The following is a 24102-nucleotide window of genomic DNA, read 5'->3' on the forward strand; positions in this document are numbered from 1 at the left end:
GGGATAGTGCTGGGGTGCCACCCACCCTGCAACCCCACCTGAGCTGATGGGGGTGGTCTCAGATGTCCCCAGGCTGCTGCTTCTAGGGTATTTTGACATTCATTCTGAAGGCAACCTACCCAGTGGCTCGGGGCTTCCTGGCCACCATGGGACTGTCCCGATCAGTCCCTGGCCCAGTGCATGCAGCAGGGCATACTCTACACCTGGTCTTCCCTGCTAGAGAGCAGAACGGTGTCCTGAATGCAGGGGAGCTCAGCTGGGTTCCTGTCTCATGGTCAGGTCATCACCTGTTGAGATTGAGGCTGATGGCGGCTTTCCCCTCCACAAGGGTAGGGAACTGAAGATGCTGCCCCCATCACCTGCCTGAATCATTTCCCTTGTTCACCTACACACAGCACACGCCTTTCGCCAGGATCTCCAAGCAAGCATGTAATTTGTAGCCATAAAAAGGTGTGTTTTGTCCAGGCTGATTGTAAAAATTATTCAGAGGTTCTTCTCCTTCAGCACAGGAACAATCACAAGAACAGATGTGTGCGGTTGGTGTGGGCTAGGCTTATTGTCAAATGTTACTTATCAAAATCTACCTATTCTACTGAATGAAGTCAAGAACCAGAAGTCAAACAATCAAGACTGAAGAACCAACCTGAGTATCACCGGCAAGAAACAATCCTATCTTGATTCCAGGAGACCAGAGGAGCGGGGTGGGGATAGAATAAAAGCAACTTTATGGGAGGAATATGCCCAGTGGGGTTTATTTTTTTGGTTAGAGAATTCCTAGGAAGCAGTGAGCAATTCACCTTTTCTAGCAAGCCCAGTGGCTTTACTTTGCGAACAAGAACATATTTTGGGGAGAGACCTTGATAGTATGCAGAAGACAAGACTGAAATGTTTTCTTCCCTCGAGCACCGTCTTGGGATTATGATCACACACGGTCTCAAGTTTTGAGTGAGCAGTGAGGTGGCCACACTTGCTGGCAGCACCTAAACATTTGGGATGGTAGAAAGCTGAAATCTCAAAGCGCCTCTCTCCAGGGGGCATGTATTATTTTGAGAACGGAAATGCTCTGCTTGGCTTCTGCACTCCCTATACTTTTACAAATAAATAATTCTCAAAAATTCAGAGGTCTCCAGTCTCCTTGCCTCCAAAATAAAATCTCCCTGTAAAGCTACTCCTTGAGGAAGAAACCCAGCAACACGGCTTCCTTTACACCATGTTCCTTACTTGGTCTTACACAAGGAATGTCCCAGCCAGGCAAACGTGGACTGAGCAAGGCTTGCAAACAGCCACTACTCTGGTTGTCTGCAGGAAATATCTCAAGCTCAGGTCATTTCTTTCGGCCATCAACATGCCACAAATGAGTAAAACAAGTATAAGGGTGCAGTCAGAACTACCAACATTTCCTATGGGCTAGCAACATTTGTGGATTTCTTAGCACAACTACAGTAAGTAGCAGGAAAAGACTAAAGGAGTGCACCTTTTTCCCCAAAAGCAAATTGTGGTCCAGAAAAAGTTGCTTGTTGGCATGACAGTTGCCTTCCACTCTCAGACCGTGAGCTTGCTCTACTCTCCAGTGTGATTCAGAGCAGGTATGTGCCCACTTACCACTCACCCAGGCACCCGATGAAGCAGCAGGCCCAGTCTCCTTACCTTTGCACTGGCAAAAGAAATGGTGCTGACAGAAGTGTCCTTTGGAGAAAAGCAGCAAACTGAAAAAGTGGAATTTTAATCACTGTAAGCTCAGCCTCTCCCATACAAAAAGACGTGGCCATCCCCAGAGTGGGCAGCTGCCTACAGACACATATCCCTGCCAGCTTCAAGTCAGTTCTAAGGACGGATTATCACTGTTCTCAGGGATGAGGGGGGAGGGGGGAGGGGGAGGAGGGTTCAGAAACCCCAGTGGTGGCAGGAAGGTCTCCTCAGGGTGGCTTTGGGTCGCTTCCTCAGGCCAGAGCTCCCTGCCGGCTGCAGACAGAGCCCTAGTCTGAGCCAGGGTGGCCTCCCGTTGGCTTGCAAGTTGCTTGCAGTACTGGTTGTACCTGGATTCTGATTGCTGCATCCGGGGAACAACGTTCTCGTACCCTAAACAAAGCAAACCAAGATGTAAGAACAGAGGCGCAATCAGCATGGAACACACACTCGAAAAGGAAAGACCAGCGAGTCAGTATATGAGCATTTCATGGCTAAGCTCTGAGATTCACCAACATGGGAACAGGAAAGATAGATGGCAGTGAAGGGGTGCGGGGGGGGGCATTTTCCAGGCTCCCATGTCTGCAGGTAAATTTCCCACTGAGGAAGCCACTTGCAGCTAATTAAACAAGGTAATTCTTTTTGTGGCAAATCCTATTTGAGGTTGTTCTAGGACTTCCTTCCCCAAATGGGTGCCTTCTTGAACTGCTGCTGACTAATGACTACAGTGACGGGGAATGGCCAGGGCAGGGCAGTGCCCCAACACCGCTGCAGAACGCACGTTTGGGAATGGCTCTCTTAACTTATGAACACAGCAGGAGGGAAGTGCTTCACAGCAGAACTAGAAAAAGATCTGGCAGCTGCAAGGGAGCGATGGATAAAGTTCCCACTCCATGGGAGAATCTCCATGCCTCCCTGGGAAAAGGCACTCAGGGCCTCGCTCTTCCCTACTATGACTCTCAAAGCTGCTTGAAACACAGTAGCAGGAAGATTTATACTATATAAAATCAAGAGATTGCACTCCTTCACCTGGAAGCTCCCCATCACACTCACCTGCCATTTGCTCAGTGGCTGCGTTGCTCCTGCACTCCACAAACCTCACAGAAGACCTCCTCCTGGCACCAGGCATGATGGGCAACAAGGGCCGAGGGTCAGCGGTCGCAGACTAGAGAGAATAAGTGGCAAAGATGGCTACCTTGGTGCAGTCAGTGGACTAATTGCCACAACGGGACAAAAACATTTTAACCAGGCCCTGAAAATGTATGCTAAATCACCTTTCATTCCTACTTGAAACATAGATATATTTCTAGGCATATGGTTTGGTTTTATTATCCAAGGTTTTGTGATCCTCAAGGGATCACTGTGATGTACTCGGACACACTTTCCCAAAAGCATATTTGGGAGCATCCTTAAGTCACAGAGCCCGAAGGAACATTTAGACTAAAGAAATGGGGACATGACAAACATAAAAAGGATAATTTTCCTCCCTGAGAAATCAGGGACTGGAAGTCCTCAAAGCAGGGGTGCCCAGGAATCAAATTCCCACAGAATTCTCAGCACCAGCACCAAGCAATGACGGCAGCTACACTGGTATAATACTGATATTCATTTTATATGATTGTATTTCATGTTCTTTGAAAAGTATAGAAAGGGGGCCGCCTGCTGCTGCTGGTGCCACCCCTCAGAATAGGCATTGTTGCCCAGCTCCAGCACTGCACTGGACCGTATAGTCTAAAGCCAGAATTAGGAGAGTGATGTAAGCCACCTTGAGTTCTTTCAAAACAGAAAAAGCGGGAAAGAAACCAAATGGAAACATAAATAAAGGCTTGGAGCAAAAGTGGTTCAGCCTGTGCAGTAACAGAATCAATGCAAGTTACCTCTGCCAGTGTTTTCAGAGGAACGGCTGCTAGTACCCAGCTGACAGCTCTGTCTTTGACAGGGAAGGAAACGAGCAGCTTCTCTCTGAGAAGCTAACTGGAGATGGGTAGAAGACCTTCCGAGGTGACTCTCAAGGCTGAAGAGTCAACTCAGAAGGTCAGGAAAGGAGATGCCCTGCTTGGGGAGGGGAGGGGCCGTGCTGCTGGGCTAAAACCGCTGATCAGTTAGCTGTTCTTGAGGAAGGCTTGCCATCGCTCTGCATTTTCCAGTTTGGAATACTGGTATTGCACTCTTTTACTCCTGAAAGCGGCCTTCCATGAGCTCTGCCAGCAGTTAAGCAAATAAATATTTCAGTAAGAGTCTATGGTTCTCGGTCACCCAGCCAAAGGCCCCGTCCTGCTTCCATCGCACTTACAACTTCCTGGAGCTGCTGGGACTTTTCTGGCAGCACTTCTCTTAATTTACGGCACTGCTCACCAGCGGCATCCAGCCGCAGGGCCAGGTCTGGAGTGGCATGTTGGAAGAACCCCGAGCCTAGAGCCAAGTTGAAACAGGCAGGTCAGCCTTTTCCAGAACATCTTCCAGATCCTTCTCCAGCTACAGCAGGCAGTATTTATACTGAGAATTACAATGCCCATACCTTGTAAGGCAAACGTCACTTTGCTGGGACTTCTTGAAGCTCTTTCTTTCGTGGGAATCTAAAGAAAAAAGCGGGTGTAGGGGACAGCAGGAGGAGGAAATGCAGTTTAGAGCTGGTTGTTTCAATGAATGTGTTTCCTGCAAAGCAATTACAGCAAATCAAGACAACCACGAGAAATGTAACATACTTCCAAGACATCGCACTGTAATGCTTCAAGTCCACTCACATGGGGGACTGAGCAGACTGTGAACTGGCTTTTTATGGCTTGCAAATCAAACCCTCTAATTTGGATGATGGCTTGAACTCTTATGGGAAAAGGTAGGGCATGAAAGTTAGCCCTATCCACACGGTCATCTCAACACAGACGGATTTTCTTGCTCTGACACAGATTTCAGGAGACTCTTCCAATCCTGGGCACACTTGCCAAAACCTCACTTCATGTAGTGAGGGACTTCTGAGCAAACATGGCTACTACTGCTCTATAAATGTCTATTCCAATAATTAAATAAGTGCGATTGACTTCTTAATAGGTCATGCACGCATCATAAGAATATGTGGGCTGCTCAAAGAAACAAGCCATACGACCAGAAATACCAGCCACAGTCACCCTCCAGGCTGGAGTAATGGGAATAGGGCATCGCAAGATACCACATATTAAGGTAATCTCTGGAGTGCATGCAGATTCTGCTCATGGATTTTCTCATTCTATAGAACTCTGGAACATCAAGAAATTTTTAAAACATCACTGAGTTTATAGCGGCTCCCCCTCTTCCATGAGAGCGTTGCAAGTCAAGAATGCACATGGCACAAGCCCTGTCCTCCTCAGAGCAGCGTCAGCCTGGAAGCACTGCAAGACAGAGAGCTTCCATGCTGCAGACAGCTGGTTCTCACACTAGGAAGGGGGAGGGCTGGGCTTCCACTCTGGGTGATCTAGCACACAGGGGAAGTGATGTGCTGCTCACACAGCTTCCTCTGAAAGTGGGCCTAGCGCAAGACTCCGGCATCCAGTCAGAGAATCTAGCAAAGTCCCACAGAAGCAGTCCAAGAGGGAAAGGTTCATAAGCTCTACCAGGCTTGAGAAAAGAATGTGCAGGAAACCAAAAGGTAAGCCAGTAGTGCTTGCCTCCTGCCACATTCATTATATCTGTGATTTTTTAAAAGCCACTGCAATACTGAATCCTAACCCTAACCCTTTCAAGAAAAGTCAAACCCTTAATTGCTCCGACCCCGCAAAAATGCCAGGCACACGCTCCTCCCAGGTTCTTGTTACCTTTGTCCTGATTTGGTATAAATTGGGTGCCTTCTGCACAGTAAATGGGGGTGCCAGTTTCTCCTTGTTTTCTGACAACATTCCTCTTCCGTTCTCTAGGTTAATGGTGCTTCCATTTTGTGGTGACACGACTGGAACCAGGTGCAGACGGCATGGGGCGAACTGCCCCTTCTGGACAGGGCTTGTCTCTGGATTCCTTTCTTTGCCTACCAGACTATTCAGAGTAAAGACATTGTTCCATGCAAAAAATGGCCAGTGCCTGAAGACAGAACTCCCCCCACCACCAAGAATGCAATTGTATATCTTCATTTTCAGGAGAGTTAAGTAGAATGGCCCAGAGCCCTGGAGAAGAGGGAAGGCACATCCTAGGCCAAAGCCTCCGATCCTTGTTTTTGCTTTTATTGATGGGGGAATGGGGTCACAAAAGACAGAGTGGGTCAGGAAGCAAGTCTGATTCTTTGACTTAGGAAAATTACTTAGGACTGACCTTGATGTGCTGGCAGAAACCTTTTGGCTCCTCCTCAGATGAAAGAGGTAGGGCTGGCCTCCCGTAGGAACTTTATTTGACTTCTTTCTCTTCTATGGAATGAGATCAACGCAGTGAAAACTCAGCCTCATCTAACGCCCCGCTCATCCTCCCTGCCCCAACCTGATCCCCCACTTCCCAAAAGCAGATCTATTCACTGCGATGCAGAGATGACCATTGGCCCAGATATTTTCCCCTGCTTTACAAGGAGCTGTGACCCTCTGCTTTCACTAGCAGCCTGAAGAAACTCAGCAAGCAACACTTTTCAACATAATAGGAAGATGTTCATACATTTGTTTTTTTGTTTCAGGTTGGTGTTAAAATACAGGATTAGAACTAATAAGACAAAAAAAGCAGCACTGCTCTTGGCTGGTGGCTGCTCCTTTACTAGCAGGTGGTAGCAAAATCTGATCGGGGGAAAAAATCACAACTCACCACTTCTTTCTTCTCCTTAAAAGAGAGGAGGCTTTCCAAAGCAAGGTCTTTCACACACGTTCTGTGTGCAGGTGGCACCCTAAACAACACAAGGGAAATAAGCATGCGGCATCGCCAGGAGGAAGGGCCCTCACATTCTGCCCTCTGGTGACTGCACAAGGGAGCGAGTGCGACCTCGCCCTCATTAGCCAAAGGGGAAATAAGTCTTTTTTTGAGTAGACCCCACAATGAGGAGAAGCTGTTAAGGAGTGTTAAGTGTTGCTTACTCTCCTGGCTTCTCAGGCCGCGGAAGTCTGTGCCGCTTGTCAGGGACCCACCTGACAATCACGTTTCCATAGGCTGGCTGGCAACCCAGTTTGTGTACCGCAAACTCACCAAGATCTGTTACTTGAATCTATCATGCACATGAAGGAAAATGAGAAGCGCAATAAAATAAATCTTTAGCCAAAGAGCATGTCAAGGTACAAAGAACTTGCACAGATTTTCCTGGTACACCAAGTTAAATATTTGGTTCCTGAAGACATGTTAGAAATATGGCAGAATCATCTGTTGAAGGCTGAAAGAGGCACCATTAACAATCCTGAGATAATCGTGAGCTAGACATGCAGATACCACATCCTGCCCCACTCCCACACAATCCACTAAACACACTCACTTTCTCAGTTTGCCTCAAGCAGTTGAAACTGATTGGGCTGAAGTGGGGGGTCTGAGATTCCATCCTGGAGTTCAATCCTGGAAAGGGATTCCTCTCGGAACTGGAACATGTGCACACACACAGAAAGCCCACATTGGTAGAGGCCATCAGTAAGCCAAGCAGCTACAGTTTAGCAACTACTTGCCAATGTAGAGCTTATATTTTCTAGAGCAGAAGCAACACACATTAATTACCATGGTGGGAAACCCCTCAAGGGGTTCAACAACACAAGCCTGACTTAAATGTCCCCCGCTTTTGTACAACTCCAGCTAGTCTGAGGTGGATCTGTGCAGCCTTCGTAGCAGATTATAACTCCTGCTGCTAGGTGTGCATGTGAGTGTGGGGCTGCCAGTTGAATTTTCTGCCTCAAACTCCAAAATGCATTTTCAGGGCTCTGCAAACTGCATCTAATTTATTGGGAAAAGCATAATGCAACAGCACAGGAGTTATTAAATAATAAACACCAAAAGGCTGCACTTCCAGAAGTACTTTTGTATGAGATCTAAATTGCCTTACCTCATTACAAAGAAGGGATGTAGCACAGTATCATTCAGGGTGGAATTTGAAAAATAACTTTTCACATCTTTGATGCTGGAGATGGTCTTGGAGATGGAACCAAAACTTGCAGCAGATCTGATCCTCCCTCTCTCAGAATAATTGAGGGGAAGGTTGAAAACCTTCAGTGTTGGCAGGCCATCTGAAATGTGGAGAAACTACAGTAAAACACAAAGAACAGTCCTCTGGCCACAGAAAGAACAAACACCATTGCTCACACCTGTTCGAAGTACCCCTACCGCAGCACTGGGCACTGTTCCTTGACCCTATCATAAAACGACCCTTGTTACTTTTACTTCTTTCCATTCAAAGATATCAATGCATGCAAATTAAACAAAGAAGTGGTTGGAGAACAATCTCTCTCTGTGAAATGGCAGAGGAAAGCCACAATGGCGATCATGCCAATTACCAACACTTTTTGAAACACAGGAGTACCAGCCTGCAGTGTCTTCCATTTTGTCTGCCTGGTTAGGCTTCCTGGCAGAGAAATAACGAGCAGGTTTTAGGCTTAGTGCCAACAACATGGCCTGCATTTTAGCACCCAAGTAGTTTACACTTATGGGGCCTGTAAGAAACCTCCAGACCTCCTTGTAAACCTGGCTTATCAACAGGCTGCTTAGCTACAGCTATGCTTGCTAGAGCGAGAATGTGCTAGAACTAGCCTATGATGAGAAAGTCATGAACTTTAGCCTGTACATCCTTAGGACTGACATTATAGATGCAATGCTGATGTAACCAATCCCCTTGCATTAGTAGTAAAAAGGTATCTCAGCTGGATTCAGCCCCACTCCCTTTGATCAAACCACCAGGCATTGCTGATTGTCCAGCTGATAGGAGCCTTGCTGGTTGATCTACTGACTGCAAACATGGTAAGCTTTGTAAGTTCTTCAATTTGCTCAATAAATCTCCATGTGAGCAAACCTAAACCTGGCATATTGCTTTCCTTGGGATTCCAAAAAACCTTGAGCCCCCTGTAGGAGACAAATAACAGGTTGGTTTGTGGTTGCGGCTTCTGCCCGAACACAAAAGCCAGTAACAAAAAACATGACTATTAGGACTAAAGAGACCCAAGCTCAAATCCCTACTCAGCCATGAAGCCCACTGTGGGAGCCTGGCCAGTCACTCCCAGTCAAGCCTGCATCACAGGGTTACTGCGAGGGTAAGTGGCAGAAGCCAGAAATGCTGCTCCGTGCTCCTAGGAGGAAGATGGGGATAAAGTTTCACTCTCTGGCCACCTAGGTGCAACAATTACACATCATAGAAGCCTCAGCAAGTATAATTATAGGGCCTCTCAGCTCTTCAGCTGACTAATATTTGAAAACTGAAAAGCATCCACATGGCAGATATATCAGCAACAAGCATGGCACTGCGGAGTGCTCCTTGCCATATTACTCCTGCATTTGCATGGCCTATTGCCCTACTCCCACTGGACACATTTGTGATTGCTGTAGGGTTTGGACCTAAGGGCTCAGCAACCAGTCATGCCTGGAAGATAAGTGCAACATGCAAGCTCATGGTTGTTTTTCAACAGAATGCCTACTTACTTTCAGATTCTGGGAGTTCTCTCCCAGATGAGTCAAGGGCTCCTAACAGGATCCTGGGATGCCCACTCTCGATCCTCCGCATTGCCTCCCAGCACGGTGGGTGTTGGCAAGCAATCATATTGCAAACTGTCTCATCCCACTGACTGGCATCAACAGTCGCCATACTAGCAGCAACTTTCTGGGTCAAGAGAGGTTCATACATTACCACCTACACAAGGAACAAGACACTGGTGTAGAACTGTACTAGTACCTTATTCTTTCTGGATACTACTGCTGGTGTGGGTATCAATTTAAAAAGCCACGAGGATATGCTAGTTAAATGCCTAACCCTTCAGGTTGCAAGCCGAAGCTCATACGGTGAAATAGTCTTCCATCTGAAAAATTCCATGGCATGACAGAAATACACAAGCACACACAAGATTTTTTTTCAATTTTGGTATGGAGGTGCTATCCTGAATAGAGCTTTAACATATCTCCCCCACCAACAAAATGTCTGTGCTGAATTGCTACCTTCTCAACAGTCTGCAGTTCAATGTATTTTATTGCTGGTGTGTCTTGGGGTGCAATCCTATGCATGTTTAGAGAGAAACAAGTCCTACAGCTCCCACTGTTCCCCCTCCCACAAGCTAAATATGAGCCACCAATGTGATGTGGCTACGAAAAGGGCAAATGCTATTTTGAGTTGCATTAACAAAAGTATTACTCTCAAAGCATGTGAAGTACTAGTTCCCCTATACTCAGCATTAGTGAGACCTCACCTAAGTCTGGGCACCTAAATTTAAGAGAGACGCAGAAAGCTACAAAGGGTACAGAGGAGAGCAGCAAGGATGATCCAGGGACTGAAGGCAAAGCCCCATGAGGAAAGATCGAGAGAATTAGGCATGTTTGGCTTCAAGAAGACTGAGGGGAGATGTGACAGCACTCTGCAAGTACTTCAGAGGTTGTCACAAGGAGGCCAGGATCTCTTCTCATCCATTCCAGAGTACAGGACACATATTAATTAAAAAAAGCCAGATTTAGGAGAGGCACCAGAACGAATTTCCTCACTGTCAGAGCAGTAGGACAGTGGAACCTATTTCCTGGGGAAGCTGTGGGCTCCCTTGCTCAAGTGGCTGCGCAGTCATCTGAGCAGGATGTTGTAACTGAGTGCCCTGCACTGAGCAGGGGGTTGGACCCCCGATTCTCTGATTTTCCAGCCTTATCTGGCCACTCCAGGACGGGAAGAAATGGCATTTTTGATATAGAAAAAAGGCCAAGTACACAAAGGGGTGAAAACGCAATAAACATAACAGCGCTGATTTTCAGCACAAGAGACACGGGGGGAGCTTGCTAGCAACGACAGCGGCTCCCCCGCCCGCGCCAGCGTTTTCAAACGGAAGGGGCGAGACCAGGGGGAGGCCGGACACGCTCCCCGCCCCTTCAGGGGCGCTCCCTCCCAGTCACCTCCAGCAGCCCCCTCGTCGTCCTCCTCACATTTTAACACCGGGGGGGGTGTCTGCGAGAGGGAGCGGCGGGGCCGGGGGGAGAGACGCCCCCTTCCCTCCTCCAGCAGCCGCCGCGTCACCCCGCATGCACCGCCCGGGAAGGAGAGCCGCCGCGCTGTGACGCACCGCCGTTCGCGGGCAGCACCGAGCCCGCGCGAGAGCCTTGCGCTAGCGGCGCCCTCGGCTTCCGGGGCCCATCTGCCGCAGCGCCACGTGCGGGGCCGGGCCGGGCCCGAGGCTCCGCCTCCCTCTCATCGCGGGTCTGTGACGGCGCTCGCCCAGAGCGGCAGCGCCGCCGGAAGTGGCCCGCCACCGCTCCGCGTTGCCAGGGTGAAGGGCCCGCGCGGGGAATGCCGGGTCGCGGCCGGAAGGGGTGGGGCGCTTTGCGCGGCGCGCGGCGGGGCCTCTGGCGCTCTTCCTTCCTCTCGCGGGGGCGCATGTCTGGGAGGCGGCTCAGGACTTTCTCGTCTGGGAGCGCGTTTTGGTGGTAGGGAGAAGATGGTGGTGCTTTCCCCGCGTCGCTGGCGCGCGCGCGAAGGCTCGGGCGCACTGGCTCGCCCACGGCGCCCTCTGTGCACGCGCAGAGGGGCGCTCTTTCTTTTCCGCAAAGCAGGGGGAGGAGGTCCTCCTTCCAGAGGCCGCAGAGGGCGAGCAGCCCCGCTTCTCCCTCCCGTTTCTCCTCCTCGCCGGCCCGGGCCTGCGTCCTGCTAGTCGTGCGCCTTCTTCCTTCCCCACCACCCCCAAACCGCCCGTCCCTTGGTGCCTGTGGCCTGGTCTCGTCCTAGGACCGGCTGCTCCGTGTGTTTCTGCACCTGGCTTGTGGCCTCTTCCTGGTGTCTATCCTATACCTGGTTTCTTTTAACATAAGGCTATTATTCTGTGTCCTGGCTTGTTCGCTTTGAAGCCTGAGTGCTGCCCCACTCCACAAGAGTCCCGATCAAGGCAGGGGCTGCTTCAGGGGAGATAGGCTTAACCCTTGTTTTAAACTTAGTATTGAAATTACTTTTTTCTTTTTGTTTTTCAAAGAATGGCATGAATTGTTGCTAGCCAACCAGAGAACTTTGGCTATCAGGTGGGATAGAAATGGAATTATACCCAAACAGCACAAGGAGCAGAGAGTGGCATAAATAGGACCTGTTCTCAGTATACTGGCACAAGACCCCATTGCTACCATTTGCCAGCAAGTGGCATTTAGTGCTGGGCTCATGGTTTTGCACTGAAGGAGAAGGCGGGGGTGTCTGCACACAGAATGGGGAGGAAAGTGACACCGGTAACAGAAAGCTCTGTTTTGTTTAGGTAGCGATCCTGATGTGTTTGTGTACCTCAGAGAAGCTGCTTTCAGCTTTTGCCTTTTGTCCAAGCTGTTTGAAATTTGGTGTGGGGGGTTGGGGCAGTTAGGTAAGTGCCTATAACTTGCGTGCGGTTTGAATGGAAAATGCAAAGAGCGGAAGAGTGGCTAGCTAGGTCCCATGCTCAACTTGATGGAACACTAATGAACAAACGTATTTAAAACAAATGTAAAATGACACAATAGTTTAAAATATGAAGAGTCAATGCAAATGTTTCCCTTTGACAGCCTTAGGAAGGAGAAGACTTTGGAGTATGGCAAAGGTTTGGGGTGGGGGGGACGTGAAGAGTAATGCTCAGTCCATTTACTGCAACCAACCAAAAGAATGTGGTGCAGCACTCACGCTGGGTGGCTTCCATTTTAACCATAGGCTTGAAAGGATAGCTACCAGGGTGTGCAGAAAGTCCCCCAAAAGCAGAGGGTGGCAGTTGATCCCTCTGTGTCCTTCATGTCTTGAAGACGGCTTCTCAGAATGGTTGTTTATTGCTCCAGGTATGTGCAATGGCTGAACGTCCAGAAGACCTGAATCTACCCAATGCTGTCATAACCCGCATCATCAAGGAAGCAGTGAGTAAGGGAAAACAGTGAAGGGGTGCTTGGGAGTCTTTCCCGTCAGTGAAACCTGGGACACTAGTGCAGTGATTGTAGGCTGGGTCAGCAGACTGTTAACAGTCGATCTCTTTGGGAGACAGGCTAAGGACCAAGTTCTCTGTACCTTACCAAGCTAACTCAGATATCTTCCACCAGCTGCCTGATGGAGTGAACATTTCCAAAGAAGCCCGGAGTGCAATATCTCGAGCTGCCAGTGTGTTTGTACTGTATGCAACATCATGGTAAGTGTTGCTGCTGACGAGAACCAGAACAGCAGTGGAGCATTTTCAGTATTGATAGGAAATAATTTTCACTTGCCTTATCTTTTGAATTAGTGCCAATAACTTTGCAATGAAGGGAAAGAGGAAAACACTGAATGCTGGTGATGTTCTCTCAGCCATGGAGGAAATGGAATTCCAGCGGTTCACAGGCCCTTTAAAGGAATCATTAGAAGGTAATGTGCTAGTGGCCTGTGTGTTGCCTTGGCAAAGGGCCCATGCTATAGCTCTAGCCTGTTTAGTCCTGGCTCTTTTATATTTCAGTACCAGGCCAGCTCCAGGTAGTAGAGGATCAGTGAGCCCCCTCTGGCACTGCCTCTGGGTGTTAGGCTGTGTCCTCTTGGTGCTGCCCCTTCCTTTCCGGAGCTAAAAGTACATGACAATTCCCTGTGGGCTAAGAACAATACAGACTTCAGAATTTCACCGGTTGTCTCTTTTTATCTTTTTGTAAAGTGTAACTTGGACATAAGCAGAAAATATGATTCAAGAACCAGAATAAATCAATCTTCATCCTCCCCACCTCTCAGAATGTGGGCTTACTCTTATGTTTTGCAACAAAGGAACAAGGTGGATTGTAGAACCTTAAAGATTTCATTCCACTCCCTGCCTGCCCACGGGGCTTCAGCATTTCTGGAATTTTTACATCTCTAGCTACATGCAACTGAAACATTTGCTGCCTTTTTGGGTGGGGGTACAATAAAACGTCTGTAATAAGTATAGAAACAAATTAATTAAAGCTCTAAGGGTAGAGTCGGAGGATTGTTTTCTATCTTTGGCAATTTTCCATTTCCTCTGGTGAGACCAATGTATGTGAAATACATAGATTGTTTGACAGTGCAATGCTTACCTTGGAGCAGAGGCAGCTTGCAGGCAAAACCAACACAAAATTCTAACACTTGTATGTGCATTCCATTTATATTAATCCAGGTGCTCTCAATGGGGTTACTAAGCTCATCCTCCTGTATTTCTGTGCAGAGATCGGTATCGTCAAGATACAGTGTGATTCTGCCTTGCTTTCTGTTCCTTTCGTTCTTGAACAAGTTATATCCTTCACTTGTTGAATTTCAATCATGGGCTTTATCGCACCATGTTTCAGTTATGCTTGTTAGATTGTATTCTCTCTTGGGCTACAGGCAGGATTCAGTGATGGCCCCAAGGATGCTGAGCCCAGTTTGGATAAAGGAGTTACAACAAAGTTTATAATAGTCTAACTTTAATGTATGCATGTTTCTCTAGCGTACAGGCGTGAGCAGAAAGGAAAGCGGGGAGCTTCGGAGCTAAAGAAAAAAGACAAAGATCAGAAGGAAGATTCTGAAGATCCTGACAAGAACCGGGAGGAGGAGGAGGAGGAGGAAAGGATGGAGGAGGAGGAACCAAATGAGGAGGAAGAGGAGGAGGAAGAGGAGGTGGATAGCTGAGCTGCTGCCAGGCCTGGGCATGTGGAACAAATGCAGCTGCCCCTTGTTCAAAGCAAAGTGCTCTGTGGGTGCCATGACTGATAAGGGGAAAGCTAGTTCCCCCCACCCCAACTGGAGCACATTTCCTGTGATGCTGAAGAAAAGTCTCTTCCCATCCCAGCAGAATGTCCGGGGCAGCTGAACAATACTTGTTGGGCCCTCGGTGTTCGGGGAAGTAAATGCGGAGCACCTAGGGGCCCCACGAAGCTAGATGAAATGGACATGAATGAAATGAGCTGGCTTAGCTAACTGCCCCGAAATTGACTCTAGCAGGTCTGCTTTAAATTCGGGGAGTAAAGGATTGTAGTCATTACTGGATAGGACTTAACATGGGAGAATGGCGACTCTCTCTCTGGCCTGCAGGCCTGTGTTTGCTCTGCATTCCAGCTTTTCATATGAGGCTTTTTGGATTCACTGAGAGCTCATCTTTTCTCAGGCTCTGGAGGTTTTCTTCATTTCTGATTCAACCATGAACGTTTTCCATCTGCTGTCCAAAGTGTGCTATGTTTTTGTTCTTCCAAAGCTCTCAGTTTATGAGAAATAAAGCTCATGCTTAACTGCCTTAGGTCTTAACCCATTTATACACTCGGGATCTTTGTTCTGACCATGTGCATGCAGAAGGGAGCAGTCTTCAGTAAAGTAGACCACAATGGTAGGCGCTCCTTGTTGAGCAGGTATGTTCACTTGTTCTTCGCTTGTGATCACATGGAAAGGATTGTGGGTTTGGGGGGATACGGACTGTTGCATTTTTTTCTAATGCACCAGCACAGTTAACTATTTCCTCTTCCCCTGCTGGCCCTTCTTTTCTGCTGGGGTCCATGTGTGCTTGCTTTTGTCCTTCAGTGGATGAAAGTGAACTTTGTGTGGCCGTCCCTTCCCCCTTGGCTAACAGCCCACATCTGCCTCCAGTCAGTGCAGCACAACCTTATGCATGGTTGCCCAGAAGTCTTTCTGTTCAGTAGCATTACTCGCTAGTAAGTTTGCTTGAGATTGCAGCCATAGGCTATTAAAGTTTGTTGCAGAAGCCAGCCTTGTGGTAGGAGTGTAAAAGTGCCACAATTACACTTGTCACCAAGAGTTTTGAACTCTGGACATGTTTCTTGTTGATTGGGCTGATCAAGAACTCATGCCACATTACAAATAATAAAAGTTAACATACGGCTCCCTATTTAGAATGTATATTCTAAATTTTGGCATGAAAAGGCCAAATCAAAAGAAACCAGATTTAACTATACAGAAAAATTAGAGTCCAGAGAATGGCAACAAAAATGATCCAGGGTTTGGAAACACTCTCCTATGAGGAGAGACTGAAAGAACTGGGCCTTGAGAAGAGAAGATAGGACATGATATCCCTCTATAAGTACCTCAAAGGCTGTCACGAAGAGGAAGGTCAAGATCTTTTCTTGCTGAAAAGGACACGAAATAATTCAAGTCGAGACAACCCCGATTCAGGCTGGACATCAGGAAGAGCTTCCTCACGGTCGGAGCAATGTGACAGTGGAACCAGCTGCCCGGAGAGGTGGGCTTTCCCACACTGGAGACATCCGGAAAGGGACCGGACGGCCATCTGAGTGGGCGGGGCGGGGGGCGGGGGGGGGCGTGGCCGGCAGGCCGGGCGGGGGGCGGGGTACAGGGGCCGCCGGGAAAGCGGGTCCGGGCGGCGCTTGTCGGGCTGAGGACGGACTGGCGGGCGGTGAGTCCGGGCGCCGCGCTCTCCTCCGGCTGGCTGTGGGAGCGGCCCGAGCCGGCTGCGGCTCCGGGCAAGGGCGCAGCTCCCGCGGGAGGGCCCGTGGGCGCGGCGCGGGCTCGGCCCGGAACGCCGCGGAGGCCCCGAGACGGCGCCCGCGATTTGCTCCGCAGCTCCCGGGGGCGGGAAAGGTCGCCGCTTTCCCTGCCGAGCCTCCCTCCCCCGCACGCTCGGAGCCCTTGCCGGTGCGGGGCCCGGGCCCTGGGGGGGGGGGGGGGGCGGCACTCTGTACACGCTTAGAGTACCTGCGCTGAAGGCCCCCCCTTGTCCGCAGCGGCATCTGGGAGAGGGTGCCAGCCCCCCTTCCCGAAGGTTGGTCGTCTGCAGGTCCCCACAGTGCTGGGGCTTCAGCGAGAAACTACGGAGCTGCTTCTAGGGTCAGAATGGCGTGCGCCCAGGGCTGCTCACACTTTACCCCGGTGGGGAGCTTGCCCTCTTCGGGCTGTTCCCCCCATTTCTAAAGGGTGCCTCTGTTCAGAACCCTAGATTCTGGGATACTTGCTTGGCAGTGAGGCACAGGGACTCTTCTTTATTTTTCCATGCAATTTTGAGACGGGGAGGGAACCGACCTGCCAAGCAGTGCCTGGGGATTCCTCATCCGGTGGAGAAAAGCATGGCTAGGCAGGCTTCCCTGGAAGGCACTTTGCTTGCCGCTGCTGTGACTTCCCCCTTCTCTGAGCATCCTCAGGAGAGCTCGCAGAGCCCCAGATCCTGCATGGGGCAAGTGGCAGGTCTGGCTGGCATTCCTCGTATTGCTGTGCATGCCCGGGGCAGGGTAGGAAGCCTCGGTACTGTGGGAGGGCTACAGAGGTTACCTGGTACACTAGTCAGTGATACAGAAGTGTCCAGGATGTGTTTAAACGCCTCTTTTAACATGCCGCCTATGCCTGTTTCTTATGTCCAGGTGAAGACGCAAGAGGCGATACGATGCAGGCAGAGTCTCTCCTGCACAGCGGTTACTTCCACCCTGTGCTTCGTTCCTGGCAGGCGTCAGCTGCTGCCTTGAGCGCCACTCACCTGGTCTACCCCATCTTTGTCACGTGAGTGTCTCCCTGCCTTCAGGGCCTCTTTGAGACTTCGCCGAGGGAAGACTTGGGTGGCCTCTGTGTAATGCAGGATGCTGGCCTTGGTGGAGTTTAGCTCCAGATCCCGGGTGCTGGGATTGTAGCAGGCAGGATTCCTGCACATGCCACAAGGGTGTTGCTCTTGGCTCTGAGCTTCGCTGGGGGGGAGTGGAGTGGAGTGCAATTTCTGTGTGGTCCACTTCTGTGTCTTGCTTTCAGCCATCTTAGCATCCATCTCATGCCAGGTCCCTCGCTTTCCTTGCCCCTCCTGTTTGATCCTTGTAGTGACAACCCAGATGCTGTGGAGCCCATTGCCAGCCTCCCGGGCCAAGCTCGGTAAGTGTCCTTCACACTGTCAGTTACGCTAAGGAAAAGGGCCCCTTTGGTTTGTCTAGTCCAGAGAAGTCTGTAGAAGAGCCGTCATCTCTCAGGCTAGGTTGGTCTATGCTTCTGCGTCTTTCTCTAGTTATAATCCAATTCAAAGTTATTCATCTTTATTCCCTGTCCCCATCACAAGGAACAGCCGGTGTGGTGTGGTGTGGTGTGGTGTGGTGTGGTGTGTGGTCTGGTGCAGCGCAAGTGCAGTGGCAAAGAGTGTGGGACTGAGACTCGGATGATCGGGGTTCTAGCCCCCACTTGGCCGTGGAGCCAACTAGGTGAGTTTGGGTCAGTCGCAGACTCTCAGCCCAACCGAGAGCAAGAGGAGGGTAACGATGTAAGTTGCCTTGAATTCTTTAAAAAAAGGAAAAGGGAGGATTGAAATCTAATAATTAACTAATGAAGGATTGCTTTCAGCTCTTTCTCAGCTGGCTTTGTCAGAAGCCTTCAGCCGCCAGAAAGCACCGAGTGCACGTATTCTTGCTCCCAGTGCCCACTGAAAGGGCCTTGCGTTCTTTTCCCTGGTTTCCCTGCCTTTCCTCTGACTCAGGCCAGCGCTTTTCTTTTGGGGCCTGCAAGATAGCAGATCCCTCCAGGGTGGAGCTGCTGAGCAGCCTTTTCTCCACTCAGGAAGGTACAAGATAAAGCTGCTGTGGCCGTGGGCTGCAACCTGGGGACAGCAGATAAGCAGGTGTGTGACTGGGCCCCAGCCCATTCACTGGAGTGCTGGGTATGATGGGCTGCACCCGACTCAGTAGGGAGCCCAAGATGGCTATGGCTCGATCTGGAAATGGGCCTGCGGCCTCTGCAAACACCCCTGCCTTTACTTATGGACCTGCCCCCCTCCCAGGTATGGCGTCCACAAGCTGGAGGAGATGCTGCGTCCCCTGGTGACTGACGGCCTGAAGTGCGTGCTGCTGTTCGGGGTCCCAAGCAATGCTGTCAAGGTGTGGACCTGGGGCATGGCAGAGGCAGGCGTGGGTGGACCCCGGGGCAAAGCACGCTCACTGCTGCGGAGCCGCCTGTGGCTGTGGCCCGTCCACATAGTGCGTCAGTGCGCTAGTTTCTCTCTTGCTCTGCAGGATGAGCATGGCTCCACAGCCGATGCTAAAGACACCCCCGTGATTCAGGCTATCAAGACAATCCATGGATCTTTCCCTGAGTTGCTGATTGCCTGTGATGTCTGCCTGTGCCCTTACACCTCTCACGGACACTGCGGTAAATGCGGCCGTGCAGGAGGCCTTGCAGCGCTGCAGTGCATGGGCCGCCGGCAGGTTCCTCAGGGCCGGCTGGACGATGCAGGTGCCCCTCTCCTGGCCACGAGGAGGGCCAAGCACGCCTGTGGCGTGGGTGTGCCCAGCCCCCTGGCCCCGGAAGGTGTGGCGTAGTCTCGCTTCCGGCTCATCTTGGAGGCCACTGCCCGCACCCTGGTTGCTCAGTCTTCCAATGGCTGTGTGTCACCCCCAGCCTCAGAGGCAGGCTGCTCCTGTAGAGGATATTCTGGGACACCGCTCAGAAGGAGCCCTGGGCTTTCCACAGGCTGCTGATCTGCTGCTGTGCAAGCAGAAGGTCAGACTGGACGGGCTTTCAGTCTTAATTGGCAGGGCTGCCCGCATGTGCGTGAGGCGAGAGGCTCGCTTTTCTCGCTTGCAGTATGTGGATGCAGCATAGCTGCAACCCCAGGCGGGCACGGGCTTTCTTGCATTTGGTTCAAAGAGGCCCGGCTCACATGCTGGATTTGGAAGCCTGGAGGGAAGGACAAGCAACGGAATCTGAATGGACCCATCCTGGGACTGAGGATCTGTCAGCCTTGTGTGCTGACTGTTGTCCATGCCTTTCCAGGCATCCTGCGGGAAGATGGGACCCTCCAGAACGAGGCCAGCTGCCGGAGGCTAGCGGAGGTGGCTGTGGCCTACGCCAAGGCAGGTGAGAGGCGAGTCAGCTGTGTCATCAAGAGCAGTGTCGGGGCCATTGGAGATGGTCCTCCCTCCCTCCCACGGAGTCAGACCGATCACAGAAGGGGTATCTGCTGCAAGTTCAGAATTAGCTTGTGGGCATCCTTCACAGGTTCTCTCCGAAAGGACCTCAGATGACAGTCTGAATGTCCAGGCAGGCATGTATGGATGCAGGAGCTCTGCTTGTGCCCGGGCACGGGTGTGGGGGGCAGGATGCGGGACTGCACAGACTGATGGGATGGACTGGCTTGGGGTCGGGCTGCCTCCAGGCGCTTTAGAGAGGGCTTGCGGGCCTCCCTTGCCCTGCTGCTCCCTTCCAGGCTGTCACATCGTGGCCCCCTCGGATATGATGGACGGGCGCATCTGTGCAATCAAGGAGGCCCTCATCTCGCACGACATGGGCAATAAGGTGGGTGAGGGGGAAGCCGCCTGGATGGGCCGCCGCTTTTCCAGGTCCAGAGTGCCTTGCCGTGGAGCGGGGCCCTGGTGCTGGTCCAGGGCTGGTCGGGGCTCTCCTGCAGGCCGGCCGCAGGGGCTGAGGGCCCCGCTCTGCACTGTGGCTGCTTGACGCGGCCACGGTGGAGCCTCTCGAGCCTCGGAGGAGGGATTCCCGCAGCCCTTTTATCGGTTCCAAGAGGGTTACGTGAAGGGCTCGGCGCCCCCTCACCTCTCTGTGTCTGCAGGTTTCGGTCATGAGCTACAGTGCGAAATTTGCCTCCTGCTTCTATGGCCCGTTCAGGTAAGGGCAGTTCTTTCAGGCTTCGGAGCCAGGAGTGCCTCCATGTGGCCTCACAAGCCGGGGACTACCCTGTCTCCTGGCTTCTCTGATGGGCCAGCCTTGGTGAGGGGAGGGGTAGTGGTGGGGAAACCAACACCTTTGAGTCTTCCCTAACCAGGACGAACTCTGGGTCCTGTTGCTGGAAGCGGGGCCTTAACGGTCCCCTTCTTCATGAGCGGGAGGTGAAGCTGCAGGGGATGGCCTGGAAAGCCACCTGCGGCGAGCCTCACTGCCCGGCCCTGTCTGTCTGTCTGTCTGTCTGTCTGTAGAGACGCAGCCCTGTCTAAGCCTGCGTTTGGAGACAGGCGGTGTTACCAGCTCCCTCCAGCGTCCCGGGGGCTGGCTCTGCGGGCTGTGGTGAGTACAGTCTGGCACCCGTCCGTTGTTCCCTTTTCCCTGGGACCACCCCGGCCCCACCTCGTGCCATCTCCTTAGACATGGAAGTGCCTGACAGCGAAGGCCTTGTTGGTCTGGGGTGAACATCCTCCCCATGGCTGAAAACAGAGGCCCTCTTAGCTGGTTGAGTGTCACAGGTGCTGGGGTTGAGCCTGAGCTGCCCTGCCCCCCCTTCCCGCTTTGAAATGGCCCCATTTCTCTCTCTCTCTCGCCCTTCCCTGCTTCCTTAAGATGAGTTGAGCTGGGGTAGCAGGAACAGGTCTTTGTTGACACTGAAATGGCAGCTCAAGACTGCTGTAGTAGAGCGTGTGCTTCGAGATGTTCTAAGATCCCTGCTTCAGACCCTGCGACTTCTTCTTGTAGAAATGTATAAGTTATCTTACGAAACCCCCTATCCCGGGAGAGAATCAGTTGAGCAGGTGGTCTGGCAGTCTGATGTGAGGTGCGTTAAATTGGCCCCGAGATCCGTGCTTGCTTGAGGTCTGTCCGCTTCCCAATAATCCCAGGGCAAGACCAGCAGCCGTGCGTGAGACCCCAGTCACCTTGAGCACAGACTGCCAGCATGCCTGGAAGCGCTCTGCTCCTGGCTGGCCCCTGACCGCCTTGCCTGCAGATGAAGGGCTGGAGGCTGGGCTCCTAAACTGCCTCGGCTTATTACTTTGCAGGGTGTTTTCTGCAGGGTTGAGTTGTTACCTAATGCCAGTTTCGTTTTGTAATACTTAGGCTAAAACTCTGAGAACTGTCTTTAGTTCGATAACGGTTAATAATCTACCTAACAGGCTAACAGTTAAAATTCTACCTAATAATGAAAGTTGTCTAAGGGTTACATGGTGAAAGAACAAGCCCAGGCCCGTGGGTGGCAGAAAAACATTTAAGCCAACCAGGGACAGGCTGTCCGGGTGCTGAAGGGGTGTGGGGCGGGGGGCCGTGGCGCCGTTGCATGCCAGGGCTCCAGGCTCTCCTGCTCTGCTCCAGCAGGAAAGAAAGGGAGAGACTTCAACCCATCACCTGCAGCTCATCTTGGCTTAGTGCAGCTGACGGGGTGAATTGCTGCCCCATCGCACCAAAACCAACAGAGACGTGAAGGGAGCCGCATCTTCACCAGAATGGGTTACCACTGTGGTGCGGGAGACCTTCTGAGCTACTGTGGGGTTGCTCAGCCATGAGAGGAGCCTTCCTATCAGCAGGGCCCAAGACTGAGGGGAAAAGCAGCTGCCTTGCATGCCAAGTCCCCCCCGTTCCAGCGCTGGCTACCACACGAGTGGCTGAAGCGGGCTGGGGAGCAGGCGAGGGCAACCGCAGAACTCAGAAGTGACCAGGTTGGCTCAGTCTGGGGCAGAGGGTCTGGCCTGAGGTGGATCGCTTCCATGTTGCTTCTCATAGCCCGCCTGTTCTTGTTGTGTGTTCTCTCCCTCCCAGGACCGGGATGTGCGGGAGGGGACAGACATCCTAATGGTAAAGCCAGGGATGCCCTACCTGGACCTCGTGCGGGAAGTGAAGAGCAAAGTAAGCCTCCGGGCTGGGGGGTGGCGTTGGGGGGGGCGGTCTGGCCGTTGCAGCCTCTCAGCAGCAGTGGTGCAGCAGCTGTGTGTGTGTGTCTCCCAGCATCCCAACCACCCACTGGCTGTCTATCACGTCTCAGGGGAGTTCGCCATGTTGTGGCACGGTGCACAAGCGGGGGCTTTTGACCTGAAGCCTGCAGTGTTGGAAGCCATGGCTGGGTTCAAGCGTGCAGGTAACCAAGGAGGGCGCAGGAGGGTGGAAACGCAGCCGGAGGAGTGTACCCACCTGGGCTGAGGTGTCCACTCTCTTCTGGGCTGCTGGTGGCACGAATGGGCCTCAAGACACCCTGCCAGAGGGCCTTTGGCCCTTGACCTACGGCAAGCATATTTAAGTGGCCAGCTCAAACATGCTGAGCCCTGTGTGGGTAATAAAAATACAGCGCTCCGAGGTAGAAAAGTGCAGTTTAGAACAGGAAGGTGGAGATGGGAGGGTGTAGGAAGAGCAGCGGAGATGAAATAGAATAAACCGAGGGAAGTACGTGGCTATCAAGAAAAAGACTTTTAAGCCAGGAGAGGTATATGAAACTAAATGCTGGGACATTGAAAAAAGAAATTGTTTTCATGAGTGATTTTAATAAAAAGAAATAATTACTTTCCAGGGGCAGATATCATCATTACGTACTACGCACCTCAGTTGCTGCAGTGGCTGAAGGCAGAGCAGGCGTGAGCTTTGCATCCTTTCCTTGACAATGAGGATGGGATGAAGACGCTCTGCAGGGATCTGGGAACTCGGGCCCTAGCATTCATTATGGGCTTTAGCATCATGATCTGGTCCACACTGACACAACCGCTCCTCACTTGCCTCAAATGTCTGTCCTGTACAATGCCTTCTCTTCATTTAATTGCACCCCGCTTGCTACCTTTCCAGGGCACTTTTTAAAGCTCAGGAGAACTGTCTATAGTATAGAACTGTATAGAACTGTCTATACAACTGCCTATAGTTGTAAGGTTCAACACAACCAGTGTCAAGAGAATGCTTTTATAGAAACAACATGCTGTTAAACTTTAGGTGGGTTTAACTCTACCTGCTTGCTGTATTTCTATGCTGAAAATGTTGATTTTTTATAGGCTATACAGCTGTTAAGGGTTCAGGAGCCCTGCTGGAACAATGGGAATAAAGTGGGAGGAACCCTATTTGTAACTTCTGAGTTCTTGTCGAGTAAGTTTGGGATCTTTTTAAATAAGGGACCCAGCTGCTACAGCCTTTGGCCAAGTTGCCCCTTCTTTCCAGGCTGGGACACAGCTTCATGGGAATTCACCATGTCTTCATGCCTTTAAATGCTTCTCAGGCAAGCCAAAAGTAGCACTGGGGAAGTTGGCTCCAGCTTTTCCAACCACTGGGGAAATACTGGGTGTCTCGTTAGACTTCTGCAGCTTGCACAGGAGACAATTCGAGCATCACCTTGACGTCTGCATCAGTATGTCGGAACGGGAGCAGATGCCCTGGTCTGATCTACTTGTGTGCCGAAGTCACAAGACTGTGATGAACGCTGCCAGTTCTTTTCCCATCAAGCTGCACAGCAACACAGCCTGCTAGAAAGAGTGGTGCCACTTACAGTTTTGACGAGGGAAGATCCCTTTATTTACAACTCCCAGCAACTGCTTGCGTCTTCATGCTTTTTCTCTGAGCCTGAGAGCTGCTTGCATTTACTGCTTTCCTTTTTGCTGAGGAAATGAGAAATCAGTGGAGCTCAATTCCAGCCTTCTGCAGGCTGAAGTGAAGGGGAAAAAAATAGAGGGCTAATGTTTTGGGAAATGCATGGTTTTATGTAGGGTATTGCTATTTTTGTGATTGTGGCAGTATTTTGGAAGTGCTGACCCCTACACATTGGCAGT

General features: G+C 51.1%; 3 protein-coding genes across 12 annotated transcripts; 2 read left to right on the forward strand and 1 right to left on the reverse strand.

The window, feature by feature from the left end:
• Window positions 1-1707: 1707 nt before the first annotated feature.
• On the reverse strand, window positions 1708-10970 carry CUNH9orf43 (chromosome unknown C9orf43 homolog). 5 transcript variants are annotated; one of them, XM_044439865.1, is made up of 12 exons: window positions 10839-10970; window positions 9229-9406; window positions 7646-7826; window positions 7091-7190; window positions 6702-6829; window positions 6436-6514; window positions 5962-6053; window positions 5475-5688; window positions 4205-4262; window positions 3980-4098; window positions 2740-2851; window positions 1708-2079 (listed from the first exon to the last, which is right to left on the reverse strand). In XM_044439865.1, the coding sequence occupies exons 2-12, from the start codon at window positions 9389-9391 to the stop codon at window positions 1814-1816; spliced, it is 1512 nt and encodes a 503-aa protein (XP_044295800.1). In that variant the 5' UTR covers window positions 9392-9406; window positions 10839-10970; the 3' UTR covers window positions 1708-1813. The 5 variants fall into 5 exon arrangements, with proteins under 5 accessions (XP_044295800.1, XP_044295798.1, XP_044295799.1 ...); XM_044439863.1 differs by having other exon boundaries at window positions 9229-9436; XM_044439864.1 differs by lacking the exon at window positions 10839-10970 and adding an exon at window positions 10702-10741 and having other exon boundaries at window positions 9229-9436.
• A 136-nt stretch (window positions 10971-11106) lies between these two features.
• On the forward strand, window positions 11107-14948 carry POLE3 (DNA polymerase epsilon 3, accessory subunit). 2 transcript variants are annotated; one of them, XM_044440150.1, is made up of 5 exons: window positions 11107-11199; window positions 12553-12627; window positions 12808-12893; window positions 12987-13105; window positions 14166-14948. In XM_044440150.1, exons 2-5 carry the CDS (start codon window positions 12562-12564, stop codon window positions 14345-14347), a joined length of 453 nt encoding a protein of 150 aa, XP_044296085.1. In that variant the 5' UTR covers window positions 11107-11199; window positions 12553-12561; the 3' UTR covers window positions 14348-14948. The 2 variants fall into 2 exon arrangements, with proteins under 2 accessions (XP_044296085.1, XP_044296086.1); XM_044440151.1 differs by lacking the exon at window positions 11107-11199 and adding an exon at window positions 11270-12110.
• A 1095-nt stretch (window positions 14949-16043) lies between these two features.
• Window positions 16044-23407, forward strand: ALAD (aminolevulinate dehydratase). 5 transcript variants are annotated; one of them, XM_044440088.1, is made up of 12 exons: window positions 16044-16079; window positions 17038-17173; window positions 17483-17533; window positions 18426-18522; window positions 18658-18793; window positions 19418-19501; window positions 19851-19939; window positions 20214-20269; window positions 20578-20665; window positions 22124-22210; window positions 22310-22439; window positions 22866-23407. In XM_044440088.1, exons 2-12 carry the CDS (start codon window positions 17061-17063, stop codon window positions 22931-22933), a joined length of 999 nt encoding a protein of 332 aa, XP_044296023.1. In that variant the 5' UTR covers window positions 16044-16079; window positions 17038-17060; the 3' UTR covers window positions 22934-23407. The 5 variants fall into 5 exon arrangements, with proteins under 5 accessions (XP_044296023.1, XP_044296025.1, XP_044296021.1 ...); XM_044440090.1 differs by lacking the exon at window positions 16044-16079 and adding an exon at window positions 16357-16510 and having other exon boundaries at window positions 22347-22439; XM_044440086.1 differs by lacking the exon at window positions 16044-16079 and adding an exon at window positions 16369-16510.
• Window positions 23408-24102: the final 695 nt, after the last annotated feature.

The sequence above is a fragment of the Varanus komodoensis genome, unplaced genomic scaffold, assembly GCF_004798865.1.
Source record: "Varanus komodoensis strain SLA01 unplaced genomic scaffold, ASM479886v1 scaffold36, whole genome shotgun sequence".
NCBI classification, from domain to species: Eukaryota; Metazoa; Chordata; class Lepidosauria; order Squamata; family Varanidae; genus Varanus; species Varanus komodoensis.

Excerpts from the sequence above, each read along its gene's own strand:
- CUNH9orf43 (XM_044439863.1), bottom strand. The coding sequence starts at position 9,430 with ATGTATGAACCTCTCTTGACCCAGAAAGTTGCTGCTAGTATGGCGACT. Across the intron at positions 6,515-6,701 it reads CGGCCTGAGAAGCCAGGAGA|GGTGCCACCTGCACACAGAA; the intron begins GTAAGCAACACT and ends TGTGTTGTTTAG. Across the intron at positions 2,852-3,979 it reads CCCAGCAGCTCCAGGAAGTT|TCTGCGACCGCTGACCCTCG; the intron begins GTAAGTGCGATG and ends TATTCTCTCTAG.
- ALAD (XM_044440088.1), top strand. The coding sequence starts at position 17,061 with ATGCAGGCAGAGTCTCTCCTGCACAGCGGTTACTTCCACCCTGTGCTT. Across the intron at positions 20,666-22,123 it reads GGCTGGCTCTGCGGGCTGTG|GACCGGGATGTGCGGGAGGG; the intron begins GTGAGTACAGTC and ends TCTCCCTCCCAG. Across the intron at positions 22,211-22,309 it reads TGCGGGAAGTGAAGAGCAAA|CATCCCAACCACCCACTGGC; the intron begins GTAAGCCTCCGG and ends TGTGTCTCCCAG.
- POLE3 (XM_044440150.1), top strand. The coding sequence starts at position 12,562 with ATGGCTGAACGTCCAGAAGACCTGAATCTACCCAATGCTGTCATAACC. Across the intron at positions 12,628-12,807 it reads CCCGCATCATCAAGGAAGCA|CTGCCTGATGGAGTGAACAT; the intron begins GTGAGTAAGGGA and ends ATCTTCCACCAG. Across the intron at positions 12,894-12,986 it reads GTACTGTATGCAACATCATG|TGCCAATAACTTTGCAATGA; the intron begins GTAAGTGTTGCT and ends CTTTTGAATTAG.